The sequence below is a fragment of the Delphinus delphis genome, chromosome 1 (assembly GCF_949987515.2).
Source record: "Delphinus delphis chromosome 1, mDelDel1.2, whole genome shotgun sequence".
Lineage (NCBI taxonomy): Eukaryota > Metazoa > Chordata > Mammalia > Artiodactyla > Delphinidae > Delphinus > Delphinus delphis.
Window position 1 is genome coordinate 18,344,940 of NC_082683.1, and position 23,336 is coordinate 18,368,275.

The 23,336-nt window shown below is 42.2% G+C and overlaps 1 protein-coding gene across 1 annotated transcript; it reads right to left on the reverse strand.

Annotated features, from left to right (window-relative positions):
* Positions 1-1,414: 1,414 nt before the first annotated feature.
* Positions 1,415-23,051, reverse strand: FUCA1 (alpha-L-fucosidase 1). Its single transcript, XM_060016089.1, has 8 exons — positions 22,626-23,051; positions 17,722-17,856; positions 10,483-10,620; positions 8,687-8,792; positions 5,281-5,481; positions 3,802-3,992; positions 2,406-2,505; positions 1,415-2,181 (listed from the first exon to the last, which is right to left on the reverse strand). Exons 1-8 carry the CDS (start codon positions 23,012-23,014, stop codon positions 2,041-2,043), a joined length of 1,401 nt encoding a protein of 466 aa, XP_059872072.1. The 5' UTR covers positions 23,015-23,051; the 3' UTR covers positions 1,415-2,040.
* Between the last annotated feature and the right edge of the window lie 285 nt (positions 23,052-23,336).

A 23,336-nucleotide genomic window follows, 5' to 3' on the forward strand; every position in this document is an offset into this window, starting at 1 on the left:
TCTTAGTATGATAATCTCTAGGTCCATCCATGTTGCCGCAAATGGCATTATTTCATTCTTTTTATGGTTTAGTAGTCCATTGTGGATATAGATATAGATACATGTATCTATCTATCTCTCTCTCTATATATATATCACATCTTTTTTTATTTTTTGGCTCGAACAGGGATCGAACCCAGGCCCTTGGCAGTGACAGGGCAGAGTCCTAACCACTGGACCACCAGGGAATTCCCAACTATACACACATCTTCTTTATCCATTCATCTGTCGACGGACATTCAGGCTGTTTCTGGGTCTTGGCTATTGTAAACAGTGCTGCTATGAACATAGGGGTGCATGTATCTTTTTATAGTTTTTTTCCAGATACATGCCCAGGAGTAGGATTGCTGGATCATATGGCAGCTCTATTTTTAGTTTTTTGAGGAACCTCCATACTGTCTTCCATAGTGGCTGTGCCAGTTTACATTCCCACCAACACTGTAGGAGGGTTCCTTTTTCTCCACACCATCTCCAGCATTTGTTATTTGTAGACTTTAATGAGATGGCCATTCTGACCGGTGTGAGGTGGTACCTCATTGTAGTTTTGATTTGCATTTCTCTAATAATTAGCAATGATGAGCATCTTTTCATGTGCCTTTTGGTCATCTGTATGTCTTCTTTGGAGAAATGTCTATTTAGGTCTTCTGCCCATTTTTGATTGGGTTAGTACTGTAGTATTTATTTTAAAAATTTGCATATAAATGGACTTGCACAGTTCAAACCCATATTGTTCAAGAATCAGCTACATATATATACACTTCCATGTTTTAGCTATTGTGAATAATGCTGCTATGAACATGGGTCTACAAATAATCTCTTTGAGATTCTGTTTTCAGTGCTTTTGGGTATATATCCAAAAAGTGGAATTGCTGGACCATGTGGTAGTTTTGTGTTTAATTTTTTCAGAAACCGCTGTACCGTTTTCTGCAACCAGTTGCATCATTTTACACTCCCACCAGTGACGCACAACAGTTCCAATTTCTCCATATTTTTGCCAACACTTGTTATTTTCTGGCTTTTGTTTTTTGATAATAGCCATCCTAATGATTATGAAGTGGTATCTCACTGTGGTTTTAATTTGCATTGCCCTAGTGCTTAGTAATTTTGAATATCTTTCATGCCTTATTGGCCATTTGTATATCTTCTTTGGAAAAATGTCTATTCAAGTCCTTTGCCCATTTTTGCTGAGGTTTTTTTTGAGTCACCTCAAAAGAATGGTACTAGAAGTGAGGAGTAGAAGAACCAAAGGAATTACTTTCTTTGCTCTGCATTAAAGAGACTTGGCAAGTTATCCCCCTTCTATTTTTTTATAAAACATAAGGCTATAAGCAATCCATATAGAAACTGGAAGAAGAAAGCTACAACATGCTTTTTGGTAGAAAATAATTTGATGTACAAATTTATTTATTTGATTGTATTAAAGAAAGCAGGGCAGAATCACATTCATTTTCTTCATAGTATCACTGTAAACAGACTGAATTTCAGAGCTCTTAGTTTGCTTTGGAAACTTCTAAAAAGCTGATTATTAGCAGCCTAGGAAGCACTTTCCTTCCCCTCCAGGATCTCCTGCTCCTGGGGGTAGGTGGGAGTAACTGGTCACATTTGATGCTAAATAAATAGCAAGTGGTGGATTTTGCCAAATCCTTTTCAGCTCCTCCTATAGGCAACGGGATGACTTGGCTTATTCTTGATCTGAAGTCATTTGAGTAAACAAGCAGGTTATGAAACACAGAATGGAGTGAAGTTTCCATCGTAGATAATTCCCAAAGTTAGGATGAGCTTAACTGCTCAATCCCTTCTGCTGATCAGAGAGAGAGATGCTAGCAATCGATCTCAGATCTTTGATCCTGTGAGACATCAGCATAACGTAATTCCTTCCTTTTATTAAAATGCGTTGGAAAAGAGATGTGTGAGTAGACAAGAGTAGTTTATTACAGTGATGGTACTGTAAGAGGAAAATCAAAGTGTAGGCAGTGTCCCTTTCTGGTTGAACTCCAATGATCACTCCACTCCTGTCAGCTTTACAGTCCAAGCAAACTCAGTCGGAAGAGCAGAGGGTGGTAACTGGGGCAGGTACACGAGGAGACCTTTACCTGGATTTGGGGACCACTTCAGATACTTTTCGATTCCCAGCATTGTTACCTGCAGAAAGCAAAAGGGAATGGAAAAAACATGAATGCACTGATGGGCACGGAATGTGGCCTGAACATGGTGAGAAACAACTATGCTGGGCCATGGCAGGGAAGACAGTCCAAAAGGGGAATAAATATGGGAGAAACCTGGGGAAGGAAGGAAGAATTAGAGAAGACTTGCCAATTCCTTTACAAAAAGTTACATCTCTGACAAGACTGACTGAGGCTCTTTACCTCTGTAGTCGAAGTAGTTATGGGAGATTTAAGGCTTAAGATTCCATCTTCTGGCCAGTGTAGGAAAATGGCATAAACAGCTGATCCTTTTGAGGTATACCTGGGAAAAAAGAAACATCACTGTCAAAGATACCTGGCTTATTACCCTGCCACATGACCTTATATGTTCCCCTTTCAATTATCCACCAATTCCAAGACCTTCAGTCTGTCACTGCTACAAGGAAGCACTAATAACTCGATACCAATTAAGGTCTGTGGGAAGAAAGCAGCCCTGGAAGATTCTTTCTGGTGATATCTTCCATTTTCTCTCTCTACAGGGTTCTAAGTTTTCTTTAAAAAATTTGTAACTCTTATACTAGTTACCTCACACTGAAGCCATTTGCCTCATCATTCAAATCATTCTTTGACTCCAAATCCATATGAAAAGTCAAGGATATAACAAGGGCAAGGTGTGCAACGAAGACAAATCTGGGTTTTTGTTTTTAATTTAAAATTTTTTTTTTATTTTTTAATTTTTGGCCACCCAACACAGCTTGCGGGATCTTAGTTCCCCGACCGGGGATCGAACCCTGGCCCATGGCAGTGAAAGCGCAGAGTCCTAACCACTGGACCGCCAGGGAATTCCCAAGACAAGCTTGTTGTTCTGAGATTTCACCACGCTTAAAGAAGAGGGTGAAAATCACTACATAGAAACTCATCCAGAACAGAAGGATGAACGTGTTTCCCCTGACCCAGAGACCCCTGCTCTCTGGTATAACATTTACAGAGGTCTTTCACTGAGCAGTTAGTTTGTGCCTGGCACTCTGATGATACTTTACATATGTTATCTCATTCAACCCTCACACTCTAGGAAGTTACGTATCATCACCCCATCTTGCCATTGAAAAACACTGAAGCGCAAGATCAAATAACTAGATCCACAATCCAAGCATGAATCATGACTTCTCCATTTAGCAGCTCTGTAATTCTAGGCAAGTGATATTCCTGCCCTGAGTCTGCTTTCTCACTTGTAACCTGATAATGATAGGATCAACTTGGTGGGATGGTTGAGGGGATGAAATTAGGGGAAAGAATTTAGAGCGAAGCCTGCATATTGTGAATGTCGTGCAAATATCAGCTATTAGTATTTTTAGGAGGTGGGGTAACATTGTCAAGCAAATTGACTGACACTTTGTAGCTCTTTCTTTTTTCACCAAGCCTTCGGCCTCCCTTACTAGTCAAAGATACCCTGGGGCCTAAAACATAAACCTGGGCACAAATTTAATAGCAAAAGGACCGCTTTTGCATTTCCTCAAGATGACTCCCAGCCTGGCTTGTACCACTGTGGACCCAAGGAGATGCCAGCTCAGGGTGGGGCCACATCCCATTCCTGCACGTAACAGAAGACTAGACTCACCACACAGAGGTCGTGTTTTTTTCCAATTGTACCCTCCATGGTTTGGAGGCATAGATAGCCTCCCCATTGATGCTCAGCCACTTCCCAACAGCAAGAAGCCTTTCTTGGAAGATGGGAACAATCAGTCCATCTTTAGTTGGTCCAACGTTGAGAAGATAGTTGCCTCCCAAACTTACTGTCTGAATCAGTTCCTGGAGAGAAAAGAAACAAGGAAATCCCAGCTCTGAATGTCAAGACTGGAGAAATGCTTATAACACACAGATGAAGGGAAGAAAAAGAATCTAGGCTACATTCTCCCTCTGTTTTGTGAATAGCCTTTACCCTTTGGAAAATACTATATATTTTTGTCATTATAAAAGCAGGATAGGCTTATGTGAGAAAATTTTAAAATCCTGCCACAAGGTGGAGAAATATATTAACTCGAATTCCAGGGAGTATCACAGGCACTTGCCTGTGAACCGGCACCTGCTGTGGTGCCGTGTGCAGCGGGAAGGGTCGTGTGTCAGAAGCACAGACTGTGAGCAGGGAACTGAAAACAAAGCACTTGGCCATGAAGGAATCCCATGGAGCCATCCAGAGAGAAAACAGGGATCAGAGAGGACAGATTTAGAGCAGGTGCTGTGGAGACTCTGGGGAGGTAGAAAAGATCTGATGAATTTCAGGACACTTTGTATGTGGTGGGCTATATAAGTGTGTATGTTGCCCCTTCAGGAAAACATGCTGTAAAGAGATATATTCTTTAAGATTTCTGGAGGGAGATGCGTGTGTGTTTAGTGTGACCTCAAATGGTAGCACTTCAAGGCAGCCCAGAAAAATTAAGGCTACATACAGAATACTTTAAAAAGGAGGTTTTGTTACAGTACCCCAAAGACACCACACCATTAATTTTTTTTTTTTTTGGTGGTACGTGGGCCTCTCACTGTTGTGGCCTCTCCCGTTGTGGAGCACTGGCTCCGAACGCGCAGGCTCAGCAGCCGTGGCTCACGGGCCCAGCTGCTCCGCGGCATGTGGGATCTTCCCAGACCGGGGCACGAACCCGTGTCCCCTGCATCGGCAGGTGGACTCTCAACCACTGCGCCACCAGGGAAGCCCCACACCATTAACTTTTGATGTTTCCTTTTGGTGCTTTTCCTATGCAGTTAATTCTATATAGTTGTGATACTACACCAACCCTCTAAGCATTAATCCATGTTACATTCAGAAACATTTTAATAGTTAAGGAAAATCCCTAAATCTATGTAATTACTCCTTTATGGTTGCAAGAAATTGAAACCACCCAAATGTCAAACTGAAAATAATCCTGGGAAGAACATCTCTGTACAGAACTCTTCTTAATTATACCTAGTTCCTTAGGACAGGTTTTATGAGTGTGTTCAATAACCCTAAAGGGATCTATCAGCCTGCACTTCCATCCACAGTGCTTCCACCACTCTTAGTCAGAAGGTAGTTAACAAATCACTACCTCACAGGTACTCTTACCGAAATGATTTGAGATTCACTTGCGATGTCAGCCATTGCCATGTTGCGACGATAGCCCCAGGACAGCTTGTCTATTGAGGTGCACATCTCCCACTTGTGATCTGGCAAGGTCTCTGGCTTGAATTTATCTTGACAGTTGTAGTATCCTCCATGGCGACAGGAACAGTTCTGACCCCATCGGTCATTTACTACGACAACATCCTAAAGGAGGAAGGAGTACCGGGGTCATCGGGGGTAAAATCACTTAGGTTCCTTACGTAACAGTTTGATGTATTAGGTGCTTACTTGGAAGCAAGAAGCAGACTTAGTCGAGAGCAGTGTTTCTTTTTTTTTAAATTTTATTTTACTTTTGGCTGTGTTGGATCTTCATTGCTGTGCGCGGGCTTTCTCTAGTCGCGGAGAGCGGGGGTTACTCTTCACTGTGGTGTGCAGGCTCTAGGTGTGCGGGATTCAGTGGCTGTGGCACGCAGGCTCAGTAGTTGTAGCTCACGGGCTGTAGAGCACAGGCTCAATAGTTGTGGCGCGCGGGTTTAGTTGCTCTGCGGCATGTGAGATCTGCCCGGGCCAGGGATCAAACCGTGTCCCCTGCATTGGCAGGCAGATTCTTAACCACTGTGCCACCAGGGAAGCCCAAGAGCAGTGTTTCTTAACTGGGGGCCATTTTGCCCTGGACAAGACTTTTAGCAAAATCTAGAGACAGTTGTTTTGGTTGTCACAACCGGGGCGGGGGTGGGGGTTGCTACTGCCACCTAGTGGGTGGAGACCAGGGATGCTTCTAAACATCTTAACAACATACAGGACAGTCCCCTCACAACAAAGAAATATCCAGCCCGGAATGTCAATAGTACCGAGGCTGAGAAACCCTGGCCTAGCAATGTGTAATGTCAGAGCTGGAATGGCCTGTTTAAATAATCTAGTAAACCACTTATTCTATCAAAGGAGAAATGGAGAGGAGACTTGCCCGAGGTCACAACCCCAGGCAGAGTTTCAGAAAGCTGGGCCTGTGAATCAGGTATTTAAACCCAGCCCAGGATACTTTCCACTATACAACCCTGACTTTCTTTACTTAGGTAAGAAAAAATCAAACATTCTTTTCCCTTCCCTCAAGGTTTTGCTGAACTTTGAGAAATCCTTATATGGAATAACCTAATGTAAATGTTTACTACTACTATAAGGGACTTCCCTGGCCATCCAGTGATTAACAAGCCACCTTCCAATGGAGGGGATGCAGGTTCGATCCCTGGTCGGGGAACTAAGATCCCACGTGCTGTGGGTCAACTAAGCCCGTGTGCCCTAGAGCTCGCACGCCACAACTAGAGAGCCCACGTGCCACAACTACTGAGCCCGTGCACCACAACCAAGACCTGATGCAGCCAAATAAATAAATAAATAAGTGTTTTTAAAAAAATACTACTATGAGGCTCATACTGGGTTATCTAGGGTAAAAAAAACACAGTTCTTGCCCTCAGAAATCCATCAGAGACTAGCTGAGGAGACAGATATGTGAAAAATTATAATGTGACATCACAGCAGAGTTAGGGATGAACATAAACAGGGAACACCGATCCAGGAGTGTTTCTTGCTTCTTCCAGGAAAGAATATAAATTGCCAGGAGGCAGATTTAGTTTACATTGCACCAATACTTACTATGCGCCTAACTGGGCCAAGTACTGTTCGTGGGGTTGGGGACACAGCAGTGAACAGACCCAAACGCTTGCCCTCACAAAGCTGACACTTCAGTGAGGGAGACAGATAGTAAAGAGGCAAATGATATCTGAAATATGTTAGGCCAATATCAATATCTTAGTGGTAAGAGAAAGATAAAGCAAAGAAAGACATACAGTGTGACAGGGGCATGCTGCAATTTTAGATAGGGTGACGGGGAAGGTGACCTCCCAGGGAACACCTGCAGAGAGCTCAGGAGTGAGCCACGTGGGAACTAGAGAGAATGGAGAATAAGGAGAAGGGACTATTTCTCCTAGAAGTACTTTCCTAACATGAGTGTAACTCCAAAACCACCCTCCTTCCCAATGTGTGAGAAAAGCATTCAGAACAAGAGTGGGTAGAACAGGGTCTGTGGTGTCCCACCCAAGGATCCACAACGGAGCCACCCCAGCCTGAGGACCATCGGGGAAGAAGCACAACACTGTGCCACTAGAGGTCCCCACACATCTTGCAAGTCCCAGAAAACCAATCTGAATTTGCTTCAATTTGTCACATAGGATCCTTCCTTTTTTCTTTCTCTCCACTTTCTGAATTTAGTAATATTTACCCAATGAGATCCTTAGAGGTTTATGAATCTACCAAGAAAGCTCAGTTCAAACTGGTCTTACACTTAGGCTTTTCTTTAAAATCCACAACAAATCTAGAATATGTAAAATTTTTCAAATTTGCTATAGTGAAGATTAAGATGTCTGCTGCTTTGTAAGTGTATTGAAATACAAACTTTAAATGGGTAGCTATCGTGCAGCGTAATAGTGTTGATTATGGGGGAGAGGACAAGGTAGGCAAAGTTCCCTCAGGAATTTGGAGGGACTCCCCTGGTGGCACAGTGGTTAAGAATCCACCTGCCAATGCAGGGGACACAGGTTCGAGCCCTGGCCCGGGAAAATTCCACATGCCATCCACGGCAACTAAGGCCGTGCGCCACAACTACAGAGCCTGTGTTCTAGAGCCAGTGAGCCACAGCTACTGAGCCCGTGTGCCACAGCTACTGAGCCCGTGTGCCACAACTACTGAAGCCCACACGCCTAGAGCCCGTGCTCCACAACAAGAGAAGCCACCGCAATGAGAAGCCCGTGCACCGCAACCAAGAGTAGCCCCTGCTTGCCTCAATTAGAGAAAGCTGGGGCTGGCAATGAAGACCCAACACAGCCAAAAAAATAAAATAAGTTAATTAATTTAAAAAAAAAAGAATTTGGAATATAAGGGAAATGAAATTTCCCCTTAAGAGTTAAACTACATAATCAACATAAGAGTAGGTGAAGTCATAGATATTCACATTTTATTCTTATCGTTTAATTTTACATGTTTTATATATTAATTTTTGGGGTGCTTTTCTCATTTATAATGTCTGTTTACTTAATAGTTTATTTTCTCTATGGTGGTCTGGGACTTCGCCATACTATTTCTAGCCTACTTAAATTTAAGAAGATTTAAAACTATCTTGTAAAAATCAAGAATTAAAGGAGAAGAAGAAAGATTATACTCCAAGTAAGAGGCCAAAAAAGAATTAATGGAGAAACCTTTAACATCCACTAAGTTCCCTGATCCCTACCACACCCACGTTGATATTACTATTTACTATTGTTGCTGTGGTCATTATTGTTATTACTCCGGATCTCGGTTCCTCACATTTTCTTTTATCATAACAGAAAAATAAGAGATAAATCATATAATCATGTACCTTAACTGGGCTATCATTGTAGAGCCAAGCAAGAAAATTTGTAGAGTTCCAATAAGTATCAGGACATTCCCACTCTCCATCAGACCAAATCAAGTCAGGTTTGTACCTGAGAGACAAGCAATGAGAACAATGTTTATTATCTGAATTCATTCATAGTAAAGTCTTACGGATCTATCTTTGCAACAAATATTTAAAAATTAATTTTCTCCTATTTGGAAAGTACCAAAAGACTACCGCAATGCAGAGAAGGTGGAAAACTAAAGAGACAAAAATGACAACACAGACACACACACAAGCCCCTTAGCTAACACAACCACTGTTTAATACACAGCACTTTGGTGTATTTCTTCCTAATCTTTTTCTTTTTAATGTCTTAACTTAAAAAGTAGAGTTGTAATCAGTGTGTATACAATTTGGTTTCCTTCCGGCAACTAATTCCAATGAAAAGAGTGGTGGTCCAGAACTACAGGATTAATGTTTCTGCTTTTAAGATGTATTAGAGCTTGAACTGTTCCGCCAAATGCATTTTTGGGGACAACTACCCAAAACTTTGACTATGAAAATCTATTGAATTCACTTGAGCCACAGTTGCATCTTTCACATATTATTACTCTGAGCCCTATGAGGTGTGAGTGTGTGTGTGTATTCATAACTATAAGGTAAGCATTATTATTCCCACTTCAGAAAGCTAGAACCTAATGCTCAGTAGGGTACTCTGCTTTAGGTGACAAAGCTGGTAAGTAACAGGAGCTGGAACCCACATGCAAGTCTGCCTGATGCCTAATCGTGTGCTGTACTCCGTAACTACTTAGGATAGCAGCTTGATTCCAGGAAAATGACTGCCTGTCTGAGAGGTGAGAGAAGCACTGCTGGTCTGTGTTCCACTGTGTACGAGAAACTGTACTGGGCACTTTATACTCATTACCTCATTCACTCTCAAGACAACCCTGTGATGTATAAACAGATAAAGAAACTGAGTTCTAGAAAGATGAAGTCGTTTTTTCAAGGCTATCCAGTCAGTAAGAAAAAAGAACTAGATTTCTGACTTAAAGCCTATGCTGATCTCTTACAACTGTACTATTTCCTTAGAGAAGTCATCTGGATGCAAGGAGTTTTTTTTGTCTTCTGGTCTACAATGGGAGTCCAGGCAGAGATGGCTGCCTCTTAATCTTTAAAGGTCCACCATCCTCTAGGAGGCCCCAGAAGCAAGAAGGGCAAACTCAGAATAAAACGTGGTGAAGCCTAGGGACAAATGCCAAAGTGAAAATCATCATTTTAAGAATAACGGCAATAACAACACCATTATTCGATACCAGGCATAGTGACAAATACTTCTCACATACTATGCTGAGCCCTACACAGAAGGCATTATTATCCCCACTTCACAGAGTAAGAATCTGAGGCTCAGAAGGGTGACCTGTTTAAGGTCTGTAAGTAACTAGAGCCAGGATTCAAATACAAATCTGCCAGATGCCAAATCCTCTTCAGGGTCCGTTAGACCATGTTGCCCTTCTTCAAGGTCCAGACAAAGAAAATAGCATGTAAGGAGGGAACTGAAGTTTTGACTTACTACCATCCTCAGTTTTGTTTGTTTCAATTTATAGAGGCAATATGACCATATTATGAAAGTTCTGAAAAGTAGGAAGAAAAAATATATTTTGTCTTAACACAACCACTACTTTTACTATTTTGATGTCCTACCCCTTTTCCCCTTCCCGTCAACTTAACAGTATCCTATAAGAAGCTCAGGTGTCATTGCTGAAGGTCATAAGGCCAAAAAAATTTCTGTTTTGTACCTGCTAACAAGGTCATATAGCTCTGGCATTGTTTTTGCATGGACAAAATGCTGTGTTTTGAAGCCATTTTTCTTATCACGTAGGTAGAGTGGATGGAACCATTCTAACAGTGAGTGATAGAGTCCATAGCGTATGTTCCTTAAACAGAAAAACAGGACAGCAACTGTCATTAAGCAAAGAAAAAATAATTTATTTTAAGAAAAATCAGTTGCAGCATTTTTACATCTCAGTGAAACTTATCCATAGGGCATGCAGAGGGGCAGGATCCACAACCTTTTCCTTAAATTATCTCATCATTCACTTAAGCAGAATGATCGGGCTTACTATGCTTTTGATAATACACATAACAAATTATTTTCATACATAAATATCTTAACACCAAATGTCATTTAAACCATCTTTTGTCTTTTAAGTCAATTATCTCAATAACACGTAGTCCTATTAAAAAATGTTTTCTGTCAATCGTAAGAACACATATGGAAGAGATACTAGAAAATAGAGACAAGTATAAAGAATAACTAAAATCTTATCACTTAAATAATCATTAGTAACATTTTCTGTGTAGCTGAATTAATTAATATAGGTTTATTGTTTCATATAAGATTTATTAATAGTTCTTAACGTGAGCAGAAGCAAGAAGAACTACAATCCTGCAGCCTGTGGAACAAAAACCACATTCACAGAGACAGACAAGATGAAAAGGCAGAGGGCTAGGTACCAGATGAAGGAACAGGATAAAACCCCAGAAAAACAACTAAATGAAGTGGAGATAGGAAACTTTCCAGAAAAAGAATTCAGAATAATGACAGTGAAATGATCCAGGACCTCGGACAAGGAATGGAGGCAAAGATCAAGAAGATGGAAGAAATGTTTAATAAAGATCTAGAAGAATTAAAGAACAAACAAACAGAGATGAACAATACAATAACTGAAATGAAAAATACACTAGAAGGAATCAATAGCAGAATAACTGAGGCCGAAGAATGGATAAGTGACCTGGAAGACAGAATGGTGGAATTCACTGCTGCAGAACAGAATAAAGAAAAGAGGATGAAAAGAAATGAAGACTGCCTAAGAGACCTCTGGGCCAACATTAAACGCAACATTCACATTATACGGGTCCCAGAAGGAGAAGAGAGAGAGAAAGGACACGAGAAAATATTTCAAGAGATTACAGTTGAAAACTTCCCTAACATGAGAAAGGAAATACCCACCCAAGTTCAGGAAGCGCAGAGTCCCAGGCAGGATAAACCCAAGGAGAAACACGTGGAGACACATAGTAATCAAACTGACAAAAATTAAAGACAAAGAAAAATTATTGAAAGCAATAAGGGAAAAACGACAAACAACATACAAGGGAACTCCCAGAAGGTTAACAGCTGATTTCTCAGCAGAAACTCTACAAGCCAGAAGGGAGTGGCATGATACATTTAAAGTGATGAAAGGGAAGAATCTACAACCAAGATTACTCTACCCAGCAAGGATCTCATTCAGACTCTATGGAGAAATCAAAAGCTTTACAGACAAGCAAAAGCTGAGAGAATTCAGCACCACCAAACCAGCTCTACAACAAATGCTAAAGGAACTTCTCTAAGTGGGAAACACGAGAGAAGAAAAGGACCTACAAAAATAAACCCAAAACAATGAAGAAAATGGTCATAGGTACATACATATTGATAATTACCTTAAACGTGAATGGATTAAATGCTCCAACCAAGAGACACAGGCTTGCTGAATGGATACAAAAACAAGATCCATATATATACTGTCTACAAGAGACCCACTTCAGACCTAGGGACACATACAGACTGAAAGTGAGGGAATGGAAAAAGATATTCCATGCAAATGGAAATCAAAAGAAAGCCAGAGTAGCAATACTCATATAAGATAAAATAGACTTTAAGAATGTTACAAGAGACAAGGAAGGACACTACATAATGATCAAGGGATCAATCCAAGAAGAAGATATAACAATTATAACTATATATGCACCCAACATAGGAGCACCTCAATACATAAGGCAACTGCTAACAGCTATAAAAGAGGAAATTGACAGTAATACAATAATAGTGGGGGACTTTAATACCTCACTTACATCAATGGACAGATCATCCAAACAGAAAATTAATAAGGAAACACAAGCTTTAAATGACACAATAGACCAGATAGATTTAATTGATATTTATAGGACATTCCATCCAAAAACAGCAGATTACACTTTCTTCTCAAGTGCGCACGGAACATTCTCCAGGATAGATCACATCTTGGGTCACAAATCAAGCCTCAGTAAATTTAAGAAAATTGAAATCATATCATCTTTTCTGACCAGAATACTATGAGATTAGAAATAAATTACAGGGAAAAATACGTAAAAAACACAAACACCTGGAGGCTAAACAATACATTACTAAATAACCAAGAGATCACTGAAGAAATCAAAGAGGAAATCAAAAAATACCTAGAGACAAATGACAACGAAAACATGACGATCCAAAACCTATGGGATGCAGTAAAAGCAGTTCTAAGAGGGAAGTTTATAGCAATACAAGCCTACCTCAAGAGACAAGAAAAATCTCAAATAAACAATCTACACTTACACCTAAAGGAACTAGAGAAAGAAGAACAAACAAAACCCAAAGTTAGTAGAAGGAAAGAAATCATAAAGATCAGAGCAGAAATAAATGAAATAGAAACAAAGAAAACAATAGCAAAGATCAATAAAACTAAAAGCTGGTTCTTTGAGAAGATAAACCATAAGTCAGACTCATCAAGAAAAAGAGGGAGAGGACTCAAATCAATAAAATTACAAATGAAAAAGTAGAAGTTACAACAGACATTGCAGAAATACAAAGCATCCTAAGAGACTACTACAAGCAACTCTATGCCAATAAAATGGACAAATTCTTAGAAAGGTATAACCTTCCAAGACTGAACCAGGAAGAAATAGAAAATATGAACAGACCAATCACAAGTAATGAAATTGAAACTGTGATTAAAAATCTTCCAACAGGGCTTCCCTGGTGGCGCAGTGGTTGAGAGTCCGCCTGCCGATGCAGGGGACACGGGTTCGTGCCCCGGTCTGGGAAGATCCCACATGCCACGGAGTGGCTGGGCCCGTGAGCCATGGCTGCTGAGCCTATGCGTCCGGAGCCTGTGCTCCGCAACGGGAGAGGCCACAACAGTGAGAGGCCCACGTATTGCAAAAAAAAAAAAAAAAAAAATCTTCCAACAAACAAAAGTCCAGGAGCAGATGGCTTCATAGGTGAATTCTATCAAACATTTAGAGAAGAGCTAACACCCATCCTTCTTAACCTGTTCCAAAAAATTGCAGCGGAAGGAACACTCCCAAACTCATTCTATGAGGCCACCATTACCCTGATACCAAAAGCAGACAAGGATACTAAAAAAAAAGAAAATTACAGACCAATATCACTGATGAATATAGAGGCAAAAATCCTCAACAAAATACTAGCAAACAGAATCCAACAACACATTAAAAGGATTATACACCATGATCAAGTGGGATTTATCCCAAGGATGCAAGCATTCTTCAATATACGCAAATCAATCAATGTGATACACCATATTAACAAACTGAAGAATAAAAACCATATGATCATCTCAGCAGATGCAGAAAAAGCTTTTGACAAAATTCAACACCCATTTATGATAAAAAAACTCTCCAGAATGTGGGCATAAAGGGAACCTACCGCAACATAATAAAGGCCATATACGACAAACCCACAGCAAACATGATTCTCAACGGTGAAAAACTGAAAGCATTTCCTCTAAGATCAGGAACAAGACACGGATGCCCATTCTCGCCACTCTTATTCAACATAGTTTTGGAAGTCCTAGCCACGAAAATCAGAGAAGAAAAAGAAGTATAAGGAATACAGGGCTTCCCTGGTGGCGCAGTGGTTGAGAGTCCACCTGCCGATAAAGGGGACACGGGTTCATGCCCCAGTCCGGGAAGATCCCACATGCCGCGGAGCAGCTAGGCCCGTGAGCCATGGCCGCTGAGCCTGCGCATCCGGAGCCTGTGCTCCGCAACAGGAGAGGCCACAACAGTGAGAGGCCCGTGTACGGCAAAAAAAACCAAAACAAAAACGAATACAAATTGGAAAAGAAGTAAAACTGTCACTGTTTGCAGATGACATGATACTATACATAGAGAATCCTAAAGATGCCACCAGAAAACTACCAGAGCTAATCAATGAACTTGGTAAAGTTGTAGTGTACAAAATTAATGCACAGAAATCTCTTGCATTCTTATCACTAATGATGAAAAATCTGAAAGAGAAATTAAGGAAACACTCCGATTTACCACTGCAACAAAAAGAATAAAATACCTAGGAATAAACCTACCTAGGGAGACAAAAGACCTGTATGCAGAAAACTGTAAGACACTGTTGAAAGAAATTAAAGATGATACCAACAGATGGAGAGATATACCATGTTCTTGGATTGGAATAATCAATATTGTGAAAATGACTATACTGCCCAAAGCAAACTACAGATTCAATGCAATCCCTATCAAATTCCCAATGGCATTTTTTACAGGACTAGAACAAAAAATCCTAAAATCTGTAGGGAGACACAAAAGACCCCGAATAGCCAAAGCGGTCTTGAGGGAAAAAAACGGAGCTGGAGGAATCAGACTCCCTGACTTCAGACTATACTACAAAGCTACAGTAATCAAGACAGTATGGTACTGGCACGTAAAACAGAAATATAGGTCAACGGAACAGGATAGAAAGCCCAGGGATAAACCCACGCACCTATGGTCAACTAATCTATGACAAAGGAGGCAAGGATATACAATGGAGAAAAGACAGTCTCTTCAATAAGTGGTGCTGGGAAAACTGGACAGCTACATGTAAAAGAATGAAATTATAACACTCCCTAACACCATACACAAAAATGAACTCAAAATGGATTAGAGACCTAAATGTAAGACTGGACACTATAAAACTCTTAGAGGAAAACATAGGAAGAACACTCTTTGACATATATCACAGCAAGATCTTTTTCGATCCACCTCCTAGAGTAATGGAAATAAAAACAAAAATAAACAAATGGGACCTAATGAAACTTAAAAGCTTTTGCAAAGCAAAGGAAACTACAAACAAGACAAAAAGACAACCCTCAGAATGGGAGAAAATATTTGCAAACGAATCAACGGACAAAGGATTAATCTCCAAAATACATAAACAGCTCACGCAGCTCAATATTAAAAAAACAAACAACCCAATCCAAAAATAGGCAGAAGACCTACATAGACATTTCTCCAAAGAAGACATAGAGATGGCCAAGAAGCCCATGAAAAGCTGCTCAACATCACTAATTATTAGAGAAATTCAAATCAAAACTACAATAAGGTATCACCTCACACCAGTTAGAATGGGCATCATCAGAAAAATCTACAAACAACAAATGCTGGAGAGGGTGTGGAGAAAAGGGAACTCTCTTGCACTCTTGGTGGGAATGTAAATTGATACAGCCACTATGGAGAACAGTATGGAGGTTCCTTAAAAAACTAAAAATAGAATTACCATATAACCCAGCAATCCCACCACTGGGCATATACCCAGAGAAAACTATAATTCAAAAAGACACATGCACCCTAATGTTCATTGCAGCACTATTTACAATACCCAGGTCATGGAAGCAACCTAAATGCCCATCGACAGACGAATGGATAAAGAAGATGTGGTACATATATACAGTGGAATATTACTCAGCCATAAAAAGGAACGAAATTGGGTAATTTGCAGAGACGTGGATGGATCTAGAGACTGTCATACAGAGTGAAGTATGTCAGAAAGAGAAAACAGATATCGTATATTAACACATATATGTGGAACCTAGAAAAATGGTACAGATGAACCGGTTTGCAGGGCAGAAATAGACACACAGATGTAGAGAACAAACGTATGGACACCAAGGGGGTAAAGTGGCGGGTAGGTAGTGCAATGAATTGGGAGATTGGGATTGACATATGTACACTAATATGTATAAAATGGATAACTTATGAGAACGTGCCATATAAAAAAATAAAATTCTAAAAAAAAAAAAAAATAGTTCTTAACGTTCCCCAAATGAAATACGGTTAAAGTGACCTATTTTCATATACAATAAAGCTTGTTTTGAGTTAAGAATAGTGAGTGTTTTGGAAATGCTATAATACAAGTAAGAAGTAAATGTAATATTGCAATGGCACAGATAAGACAGAAACAATTGAAGTTAAGTATTTCATCACGTGATTCACGGACTAAATAAAGAAGGTAAAAATCAAGGATCTTAGAGTCCAGATCTAATCAACACCTCAGAGTCTTACAGCAGGACTATTAGCAGAGCACAGCAGTGGGAAACTGAATATTTAACCGGTGACATAAGTCAGCAAATGCTTTCTCAATGGACCAGATAATATTTGAGGCTTTGCAGGCCTTGCGATCTCTATCCCAGCTCTGCAATTGTAGCTTGAAAGCAGCCAGAGACAATGCATAAATGAATGGGCACAACTGTGTTCCAGTCAAACTTTACTTATACAAACAGGCAGCTGGTCTACCCCTTAAATAGGACATCAAGTTTGCCAAATCACAACAGAGCTGAGATTGGGCATGACACAAATACCACTTTTCCTCCTTAGAGGCAAACATACCCAGAAATATAGGATCCAAACCCAAAATACCTGAGTTCAAATCCCACCTCTGCCATTTCCCAGCATTTTGATCCTGGGAAGTTACTTTTTATTAAGTGGCAAATATTAGAAAACATTAATTAGAATCAACAGGGTGGCTCCTTATCTCACTTTTTGCCCTTTTCAGTTCTCTCTTGATCTACTATTCATCTAACCCTTCCCTGAATGCCTGCAAAGCTCTGTGTTGACAGCTAAGGAGGATAGAAAGAGGAGAGGCCCAACCGTGGCCCCCATCAGATACTGGAAAAGGCCTGGGGTTGGTAGCCTTTCCAGAAAAAATCCTTTGCAGAAGGCAAATGAAGCATTGGGGTCTACACTGGGTATCCTTCACCTAAGCAGACAGGGCTGTGAACTTCTCTGATGGTGTCACCTTTGGTCATATGAAAACTGCCAAGCATCAAACACTGCTAAGGCCAGAAGCCCTTCAAGGTACTGGTTAAATGCAAACTTAGAAAACACACAAGAGTAGAGAAGGCATGGCACATTGGATGGCTAGATCAAAAGTGATGATGGAGTAATCATCTGTGGACACACACCTATTTCGGATGGCTGTTCCCAACTCACCAACCAGATCACGATGGGGCCCCAGATCCTCAGAGTTCCAGTTCCAGGACACAGGACTTGGCCAGTTGGTGAAGCCTTCATGATGCTTTGTTGTCAGGACTACGTACCTGTGGACATTGAAACCATATGAACAAAGGAAGTGGGCAGTGGGCCACCGGCACGAACTTACCCGGTATGCCTGGGGCTTTCAAAATGGTTGGGAGAACTTGACTATAGGAAATGTATGGTTGAACCTTGAACAACGTGGGGGTGAGGGGTGCCAACCCCCTGTGCAGAAGAAAATCCATGTATAACTTTTGACTCCCCGAAAACTTAACTACTAATAGCCTACTCTTGACTGGAAGCCTTAGCAATAACATAAATGACTGATTAATGCCCATTCTGGGGGACTTCCCTGGCAGTCCGGTGGTTAAGACTCTGTGCTTCCAATGCAGGGGGCACAGGTTCGATCCCTGGCCAGGGAACTAAGATCCTGCATGCCATGCAGTGTGGACAAAAACAAACAAACAAACAAAAAACCCCGCCCATTTTGTAGGTTATATGTATTACGTACTGTATTAATACAATAATGTGAGCTAGAGAAAAGAAAATGTTTTTAAGAAAATCATAAAATACATTTATAGTACTGTATTTATTGATACTATAAGTTTACATTGTCTGTTTACAAGAGGAACCACCTGTCAGTACCTACATCAATATTATCTTACATGATACAAAACACTGCAGATGTTATAATTATTACTAAAACTAGATGTAAAAAGTGAAAAGCTAATGTGAAAAAGAAATTCATATTTATTTGTAGGTATAACAATTTGTGCATTGATAATAAAGAAGCAGCAATGTGATTGCTTTACAGTAGCCTAGAGTAATCAATATGATTGCTTCATGATAGCCTAGCCGATACACTAATGAATGAATCATTATAAAATTTTTATGGCCTATGGTATTATAATCCTATTCATAAAACAGTATTGGAAACATTGTTACATTAAAAAAAAACACACTTGCCTGTGATGATAGGCTGATACACAGTTTATCCAATTATGAGAGGGCAGAGGGGAGGGCACACTGTATGGTAATGTAATTCTTTGAAAGCAAAGTTTTAAAACAGTAAGAAAACTGATACATTGGTAATTTTTTATTGTGTCACTTACCATATGCTTATGTAAGGATTGGCTACTCACTTCCATACCAATCTTGCATATGATGTTCTACGTGATGCATACTCAGGCAATGACGACGATGATGATGACACAAAAACGTTTCATACAGTTCTTGCCATCCAGTTCTTAGGTTTTCACATGAAGACACACACTCACACAGCAGATACATTTATTAACTGTATGGCATAATGATTATTCACCGTTCATTAAGTGGAAGGAGATCATCATAAAGGTCTTCCTGGTGAGTAGGTTGAAGAGGAAGAGGAGGGGTGGGTCTTGCTGTCTCAGGGTGGCAGAGGCAGAAGAGGTGGACGGGGAGGCAGGAGAGGCAGGAATTCAGTGTAATGTTATGGAAATACATTGCAATTTCTGTCTGCCTTTTCTGTTTTTACATTTCTCTAAAAATAACTTCTACATGATACCAATCCTTCTTCCACTATTTGCTTTTTTTGTTTGTTTGTTTTTATTTTTTGGCTGCACTGCTTGACATGTGGGATCTTAGTTCTCAGACCAGGGATCAAACCTGTGCTCCCTGCATTGGAGGGGTAACCACGGGACCACCAGGGAAGTCCTCACTGTTTGCTCTAGTTTCAGTGCTCATATCATAGAAGGGTCCATGTGGTAAAAGAAGTCAAAAGCTGTCTTGAGTAATCAGAATCCTTCTGCCAGATTGTCTAACGTCAATCTGTCTTCTGGCACTGCTTCTTCTACATCTCCTTCCTCTGCACTTGCTCAGAAGCACTCATCTCCATCAAGCTGTCCTCTGTTAATTCCTCAGGTGTGATGTTTATTAGCTCCTGAATTTCTCCAAGATCCACATCTTGAAACCCTTCACCCTGCATCTTTTTTTTGGGCCGCATTCGGTCTTTGTTGCTGCGCACGGGCTTTCTCTAGTTGCGGTGAGCGGGTGCTACTCTTTGTTGCGGCACGCAGGCTTCTCATCGCGGTGGTTTCTCTTGTTGTAGAGCACGGGCTCCAGGTGTGAGGGCTTCAGTAGTTGTGGTGCGTGGCCTTAGTTGCTCCACGGCATGTGGGATCTTCCCTGACCAGGGCTCGATCCCGTGTCCCCTGCTTTGGCAGGCGGATTCTTAACCACTGCGCCACCAGGGAAGACCTCCCCCCTCCCCATCTTTTTTGCCGTATCCACATCTCTTTCATGATTTCCTTGACTGGCTCTGTTATAAATCCTGTGAGGTCATGCAAAATATCTGGACACAGTTTTCTCCAGCAGGAATTTATTGTTTGGGGCTTGACGGCTTTCACAGCTTTTTCTATAACAACAATGGTATCTTCAGTGCTGCAATCCTTCCAGACTTTCATGATGTTATCTATATTGGGGTTCTCTTCCACAGCATTGACAATCCTTTTCACAGAGTACCATGTGTAATGAGCCTTAAAGGTCCTTATGACCCCCAAAGATCTAGAGGTTGAATTAGAGATGTTGTGTCTGGGGGCAAGTAGACCACTTTGATGCTTTTGGTGTTGAACTCTTGGGGTTCTAGGTTGCCAGGGGCATTTTCCAATATTAAAAGAACTTTAAAAGGCAGTCCCTGGGCTTCCCTGGTGGCGCAGTGGTTGAGAGTCCGCCTGCCGATGCAAGGGACACGGGTTCGTGCCCTGGTCCAGGAAGATCCCACATGCCGCAGAGCGGCTAGGCCCGTGAGCTATGGCCGCTGAGCCTGCGCATCTGGAGCCTGTGCTCTGCAATGGGAGAGGCCACAACAGTGAGAGGCCCGCGAACCGCAAAAAAAAAAAAATAAAATAAATAAAATTAAGCTGTTTGTTTTACCAAGCCCATATGAATTGCCTCTCATTCACAGAGGTGACAAAAGGCCAAAAGAAAAGGGGAGAAAAGGCAAGTGTTGAAATAACAAGCAAATCACTCACCATTTCATCTACTTTTATGGCAGAAAAACAGCTGGTGCTCACATGTGACAATTTAATCACTGGCCGATGTGGAGTGCTCAAGACTTTAAGGTCTAGACGGTATTTCAGACTCTGTGGATCACAGTCCTCTCTGTGGCATACTCTTCTTCTACTTTTTTTTTTTAATTAATTAATTAATTTATTTTTGGCTGTGTTGGGTCTTCATTGCTGCACGCGGGCTTTCTCTAGGTGAGCGGGGGCTACTCTTCATTGTGGTGCGCGGGCTTCTCATTGCAGTGGTTTCTCTTGTTGCGGAGCATGGGCTCTAGGCGCGCGGGCTTCAGTAGTTGTAGCACGCGGACTCAGTAGTTGTGGCTCGCAGGCTCTAGAGCACAGGCTCAGTAGTTGTGGCGCACAGGCTTAGTTGCTCTGTGGCATGTGGGATCTTCCCGGACCAGGGCTTGAACCCGTGTCTCCTGCATTGGCAGGCGGATTCTTAACCACTGTGCCACCAGGGAAGCCCCTCTTCTTCTACTTTTTAAAAACAACCCCTTAAAATGTAAAAATCCTTCTCATCTCAAGAAACTCACCAAAATGGGCAGAGGACCAATCCCTCTGGCCATGGTTGCAGACCTCTGGTGTGGTGGAAAGAACCTCCACCTTAGAGTCACGGGATTTGGAGTCTAGGACATTAGTTCCCTTCTTCTGTCTGGGCCAGTCATCTTGTCCATAGCAAGGGCATCTTGTCCTGGACAAAGGATGTCTCCCAGATTTTAACTTCTTCATTTGAAAATTATGGATTTCTAAGGCTTCTGGAAGACAGTGAACTCCTCCTTTGTTTGTTCAAGGCTTATATTCCCATACACTTAATTGCAAACACTAAATATCAGTTGTAATTTCTATTTAGTACAAGAGAACTTAAAGTCCAAGAGAAACTAAAACCTGGAAGACAGGTGAGGAGACAAAGTATGGGTGGAAGACTGCCCTAAGCCAGCAGCCGGGAAACCTACCTGGCCTTCATTCTTACTCTCCTCCAACTCACTTCCTGCCCAGCAGCCTCAGAGTCATCATTCCTTGACTTAATACCTGCAACATCCTGTCTTCAAGGATGATTCCTTCAGGACTAGCCCCAGCCTTCAACAACCTTGTGAGTCCTTGCCTCTCTCTTCCCAGCCCCAGTGCTCTGCACTTTCAGTTCTCTGAACCATTCACAAGTAAGTTGCAACAGTTCTCAAAACGATTCTGACATTTCTTGAGCACTCTCTATGTGCAAGGCATTGAGAAGAGCAGCTGAAAGAGAATCTGTATTGTTGCCCAAATACACTGCACACCAGAACTCCCTTCCCTTCGGGACATATTAAAGCTGAAAGGAGGAACACAATCCCTGTCTACAACCATGGAAGGAGGCGGCAGGGAGGTAAAATGCCTTGTTTAAGTTCGCAGCTGAACTAGGATCAGACTCCATACCACCGGCTTAAAATCCTGGAATCCTGATTGCCTTGTTGACCCGGAAGGGACATTAGGTATCACTTAGCTCAGTCTTCTTAATATTCAGGTACAGACACTGTGGGCTTTGCAGTCCATCACCAACCGGAAACCTTTATTTCCTTCTAATCCTCAACCAGACGCACCTTCTTAGGATCAGGCGTGCCATATTCAATTCTGCATCCTTCAGGAGGCAAAACACAGTACCCCCGGTATCTTAAGTCAGACGGACACCTGTGTGACCCGGCAAGTCGCCTAGCCTTCCCCCGCTCGGTTTTCACCTGCCTAAGCCCCCTCCCGGCGCTCGGGTCAGCCCTAGCCGGGGAAGGGGAGCCCCGCCCGCCCCGCGCGGCGGCACTCACTTCGCCCCGGCGGCCTCGAACAGGTTGGCCCAGCTGTCCGGGTGGAAGAAGCGCGCAGTGAATCTTGGCCCGAAGTCGCCATAGGTGAAATTGGGCGGGTAGTTCTCCTTCATGAAACTCTCGTACTGTGGCAGCTTTTCGCCCTTCCAATGCCACCAGAACCACTCACTTCCCCAGGCCGGCACCGAAAACACGCCCCAGTGCACAAACACTCCAAATTTGGCCTCGTCGAACCAGGCCGGCAGCGGCCGGGAGTCCAAACTCGGCCAGTCTGCGGTGTAGCGACGCGGAGGGTCGGTGCAGCGCGGAGGGTGGGTGCAGCGCAGAGCCCGCACCGCGCCGAGCACCAGCAGCAGCAACAGCTTCGCGCCCACCACCCGCAACTTCATCTCGGGATTTGGCACAGCAGTCTTGGAGCCGCACCGCCGCCACTGAACGCGCAAGTGCGGGGCGCGTGGCCCCGCCCACCCTAACTAATGATTGGCTCGGAAGGAAAAGGGGCGGGTCAACCCAGGCTGCTTGGCTACCGAGCGTCTTCCCCTCCTGGTGGGCGGTCCCTACCACCACTGGCTCTCAAAGGGAGAAAGGTGCAAGGAGGATGGGGGTGTGACCGATGATTGAAAACTTTGGAATTCACTGCCGGAGAAATCGAGGGGGTGTGGAAGGCCCGGTGTGTGCAGAGAACTGGGACTGGTCCATTTTGCCGTTGGC